The sequence below is a fragment of the Perna viridis genome, chromosome 6, assembly GCF_037379345.1.
Source record: "Perna viridis isolate PV_CMFRI_1.1 ecotype Kerala chromosome 6, ASM3737934v1, whole genome shotgun sequence".
Lineage (NCBI taxonomy): Eukaryota > Metazoa > Mollusca > Bivalvia > Mytilida > Mytilidae > Perna > Perna viridis.
Window position 1 is genome coordinate 48,122,768 of NC_142450.1, and position 5,695 is coordinate 48,128,462.

The window sequence follows — 5,695 nt, forward strand, 5'->3', positions numbered from 1 at the left end:
ATGGTTCCTCAGGTAAGTTTATCAAGATCTCTACATATTTATTCCATTGATCGAAAAAATACAATAAGGAAATGCTCATTTTTAAGTCTTTTTATTGCAAATAATATTTCCCATGCCATATAAAATAGTTGCAAATTTACGTCATATTTAGATGAAATGGTACTTTATTCCGTTGTTAAGTAACAATTTCACTCCTTAAAATTAGGTCTGTGAAATTTACGATCCTTTCAAAGTACCGACCGTATGTGTTCTTAATTGTAAAAACTCATTTATCGGGTTTTATATATTAGTATGTCTGCTTTGTGCTTGTGGTATCACAATCATACATCAGAGGAACAATTCTTGTTATAGTGAGTTCAATTTACATAATTCCTATTGATGTATAAATGAATTTGAAGAACCCCACTTGAAAAACTTTGTATTTTTGATCACAGGTAGAGTATGATATTCCTGATCAAGTTTGGAGTATCGTAAACATCCCAAGTGGTCTTGTAGATACCGATTCAGAAGTTTACACGGATAGCCACAGCTATAAGTTAGCTATGTTAAGACGAGTTGATATACACGCCAGTTTTGGGTACAAATCGAAGAAATGGTCTGGGGCATTTTCAGCCAGCTATTCTTACAAGAAAATACAGAGATTTATGCATTTCAGAAATTCTTCTAAATTCATTGAAGAGTTGAAAACCCACACCTCTGGGTATAAAGTAAACATAATGCCTGAATGGGTACTCGAACTTGGACGCGTTCCAAAAATTTACATTAAAAGGCTCCTGCCATCTGAACTCAACTCGACAACAATAAAATACTACACGAAATTCATACGAAGATTTGGTACACACTTTTTCAGTCATGGGAATTTTGGAGGGATCATTCGCTTAATATTGTCCATCGACAAGAAATATTTTTATAAAGCCAGTGAAAGTTACGTCATGCATCAAGCAAAACTTCTCTTTAATATATTGTTCCGTTCAAAATCCGGAAAAGGGACAATTGATGCTTCATCTACAATTTCTATAGCTAACGCAATGAAGAAAGTTGATTCCAATTTTCTAGGAGCATCAAAATATTTTGTAAGGCAAGTATTTTTCATTTTTCATGATCATTTTCATTTTTTTTTCAAATATAGCATTGTATTCGTTTTATTCTTTCTTTGCAAACACAACTGTACATGATCAACCCGAACACATAAAAAAAAAAAAAAAAAAAAAAAACCAACTTACTTGGAAATGTGGCTTTGGTTATTTCGGTACGGTTATTGTGACCTGCTCTTCAAATCAAATGTTAGAATAAGAAACTCTAACTCGTGTGTTTTAGTTGACTGTCGAGGTATACAACCATATAGATATTAAAACGATTTTGTGAGAAAAGGTTAAGAATTTCTTTTTCAAGTAGTCCATTTATGTATTACCAGATACTATGGCGGGAACACAAATTTGATGACAAATGGTGGACCTTCAAAATGGCAGGGAACAGTTCTAGATAATCCTTGGTTGTATGGAGGTGGTTTGACTGCAATATCGCAGTTATTTAAAGACAGTGCCAAAAAGGAGGCAATGGAGAGAGCTGTTCAGGTATCCAGAATTAACATTATTAAGAAACTTGATACCAGGATATGACACCTATAAAAGTTGAATTTAGATAAATAAATAAAATTAAATACCCATATCAATGTTCCGAAGGTCATGGAACAATCAACAGAAGTAAATGACGACTTTCAGGAACAGAACAATAACATAAATAAAAACGTAAACTAAAAGCGAGCAATCTGTACTCCACTAGAAGCCAGTATCATCTTTCATTCTTATATAACCCATTGATTTAAACTTGCTAAATATTCTACATGGAAGGAGTCTATATTAATTTTCTCATACTTTTAACAGATCTATACTGACAAAGTCAATTTAGATGAACTACTAACAGAAATACGACTGCGTTTTGAAAGTGGTAAATGGGTCAGCTTAGCACACAAACTAGGACATTTTCAATACAAGATTAAACAGCTTCTAGCTGACCCTATGCCTGATCATAATGAAGTACAAAAACTATCGGATATGATGTCAGCGGTTCCTTACTGGTTCCAGGAATCCATGCTTTGTATGAAGTGGACTGCAGACCCTGGCGTCAAAACTTACCAATGCAACAATGGAAAGAATAATGAAATTTGTGCCAAGATGAATAGTATGACAGAGGAGTATATAGACCAGACTGATGATTCACGCGGGGGATGTCAGTTATCATGGGGTATAGTTTCAGCAGTGCACGATGACTGGCTAAAAAATGTCAGTGTTTGCTTCAAATGGTTCCCGGATGTACAAGCTGATGGAAGACAGTGTGGAGCGAACCACATAGGGGAGGTATACGCACATATCAACCACTTCACTGCAAACTACATCGATGACACAGATAGACGATACGGAGGTTGCAAGATGCAGTGGATGTTATCAGTTTCATCAGAAGCACCACTTTGGATGCAGAATACACGTTTTTGTATGACAGCCAAGCCTCAAACATTAAAAAGAAGTAGAACATCTGGTGGAACAGGGTGTTCCTCATCTGTACGCTATTGTGTTTATGCTAACAAGTACACCAGTGCCTACCTTGATGATACAAATGGGTACCAGCGGAACTGCAAGTTGCAATGGGGAATTTTCTACTAACTTTTTTCTGGATTACTGCATGACAAAAACAGTGAGCTGTAAAAAATAATAAATCTAAAACATATAAAATGCTCTGTCAATGCCTATTTTCAAAATATCGGGAGAAATAACGAAGCCAGCACAATTAAGATACATAAAAACCATGCACACGGCCTGAACATCAAACAGGAAACACAGGCGATCTGCATACACAATGTACCTAACACTAAAACAAACGTGCAACTCCATGTGCGACTCCCATCTGGGCTAAATCATTCAGTTTAACAAATTTTCATGATGAAAATAATATTGAAGTGATGGAAAACCATCCAAAATAAACAAATTAAAGGTAATAGATAAAAATTTACATAGGACAACTAAAACCCTGGAACGCGGGAGGGTTAAGCTTGATTATCACAAATGAAAAATAACATGCCCAAATTTTTTTTAAAGATTTTTAAAGTACTAAGAATACAAAGAGTAATCAAGGGAACCAAGATTCTAGGTGAAATCAAAAGAATATAATCCAGGGACAAAGACCAGACATGGAAAACCCGAAAACACAACAAAGAACATAAAGTAACTAAATAATACATACAAAGTAACAAAAGTAATTGAGCAACTCGGACTCCACTAAAAACTAGGAGCATGGACCAGGTGCACCAGTAGGGTAAGCGCCCTCTGCTTTTCTAGAAACACCCGGCGAGTTACTCATAAAAAAAAACAGGTCAGCGGTAGACGAAATAGAAAAAGAAAACTATGATACGTGGAACAAATCAGTTTTCATGGTGGAGATGGATACACCGTAACAAACCAAGAGTTCATGATTACGACCGTAAAATTTCTGTAGTGATATCTTCAATCTTGTAGCAACATAACCTTGTTCCAGAAATCTAATTGTAAGAGGTCTAGCGCGATAAATAAAATCTGCATAGTTACGGCAATCTATGGGATAGCGTATGAGTTGTGATATGAAAATTTCATACGCAGGTGGTGAAGAGATGTTGCCACAGATGAAAGGAAAGTTGACAATGCTGAATGAAAAGTCATCACGTTTAAAGAACAAAACTAAAAATTAACGTTTTGTTTGTTGTTTGTTTATTGGGGTTTAACGTCCGAGCAGCAATATTTCAGCTATATTCAGACGAGAGCAAAGGAAGTACCGTACTGAACTGGGGTATTGGGTACAGAGTTTTTTTAATCTGGGAATAAGATGGAGGGGCAGGAAAACGGAGCAATGGAGTAAGGAAAAAAACTAAGGATGATTGGAACCGGGTGTCACTGGTTGTTTTTTTTTCTAACTCCAACAAACAAGAAAGGGGAGGAATATTTTACTAAAGGGGATGGATTAGGAGAGAGGAAATTGCTGACCACTGTTCCCCAAGAAATAGTACAGACTTTACAAACCATAGTAAATGATCCATTAAAGAAGTATTATAACAAAATCTGTTTTGAAACACATTATCGAAGGTTTCCTTAAAACAAAACTGATTAACTACAATCAATGCGTCATCTGAAACAATGAATTATCGATTTTTTATAGACACGCTATTTCCAGAAGACTACTTCAATATTTTAGATGATAAAGATGTTTTAACTTTGGCAAAATTCCGAATGATCATTTTTAAACTGCCCATCGAGAGTGGAATGTGGCAAAGTATTGAACGAGATCAAGGAAAATGCTCTCTCTCTGCAGCTTTGAAATTGATATCTGGAGCTGTACTGAGTTTGAAGACGACAGACAAAACAGACATCTTATTCTAAATTGCAACACAAATTCTATTCGTAAAATCAAGAGCTATAAACTAAATTTGAAATTGAGAAAATTTTGTTAATTTCGTCGATGCTTCTTTACAATGGTTCATGGATAAATTATCTGTTTTTTCTGTGTATCATTTTGTTGTTTTATGGTTCTTACAGAACAAATCATTTGTACATACAACGAATTAATCTGAACAATAAATATAGCAAAGTAATATTCAAACTTGACCAATACATCAGACACACATAGCATATAAAATTTATTGTTTACTTATTTAAAGGTTAAATTAATTTAACTCATCGATATATTGACGATCTTCTCTCTATTAATAATCCTAAAGTTGCGTCTTTACAAATTAATTTTATTTAATGTTTACTTGTTTTTCTTTAGAATTTCATCTTGACCTTGACGCATCCTTTCTCATAAAGTTCAAGACCTTTTAAACCTCGTTGCTTGGCTTTACGCAATTTGTTACAGTATTTAGTTCTTTTTAATTAGTTGTTTATATCAACCCAGCTGGTGTTTCATAATCTTTACAAATTAATTTTCTGTAATGTTTACTTGTTTTTCTTTAGAATTTCATCATGACCTTGACACATCCTTTCTCATAAAGTTCAGGACCTTTTGAACCTCGTTGCTTGGCTTTAGTTCTTTTTAATTAGTTGTTCATATCAACACAGCTGGTGTTTCCATAAAAGTAGATGACGCTTACTCTACCGGTGCACCTGGGCAACGCTCCAATTTTTAATGGAATCCGAGTTGCTCATTTACTTTTGTTGCTATACATTATTTTGGTTATTTTATGTTCTTTGTTGTGTCTGGCTGTTTTCCTTGCCTGCTTTTTGTACCTTAATTACATTCTTTCGATTTTTTCTAGAAACTTGGGTTCCCTTGACTATTATTTCTACACTGTTTTGACTACTGATTTTACCAATTTTGTCTGGTGGCAGTTTTATGCTATTGAAATATACCAAAATTAATGAACCGTAATGAATTCAGGAGGTTTAGCGTGCTATTAAACCTGATTTAACCCACCTTTCATTTTGAAATGCTTGTGCCAAGTCAGGACCATTGCTATGATTTCCAACTTTCAGGTTTTTGCCATTAGATATACGGATTTTCATTTTGACTACTGCCTAGATTTAATTAGCTCGGTAATTTTGTTATTATCACTCATTTAAAAACAGCTTAATATAAACAAAAATATATATGAAGTACTATTCATCACATGAAAACACGGTTTGCACATGTTATTGTGATTTAATTACAGATGCATTTATAATGTCAATCAGAA

At 34.4% G+C, this 5,695-nt stretch overlaps 1 protein-coding gene across 1 annotated transcript; it reads left to right on the forward strand.

Moving 5' to 3' along the window:
* Positions 1–2,660, forward strand: LOC148615357 (perivitellin-2 67 kDa subunit-like). Its single transcript, XM_088590496.1, has 4 exons — positions 1–12; positions 435–1,078; positions 1,415–1,574; positions 1,884–2,660. The coding sequence occupies exons 1-4, from the start codon at positions 1–3 to the stop codon at positions 2,658–2,660; spliced, it is 1,593 nt and encodes a 530-aa protein (XP_088446622.1).
* The last annotated feature ends 3,035 nt before the right edge of the window (positions 2,661–5,695 follow it).

Bases quoted from the DNA above. Each gene is read 5' to 3' on its own strand.
- LOC148615357 (XM_088590496.1), top strand. The intron at 1,079-1,414 runs GCAAGTATTTTT...ATGTATTACCAG, and splicing joins GCATCAAAATATTTTGTAAG to ATACTATGGCGGGAACACAA. The intron at 1,575-1,883 runs GTATCCAGAATT...TACTTTTAACAG, and splicing joins CAATGGAGAGAGCTGTTCAG to ATCTATACTGACAAAGTCAA.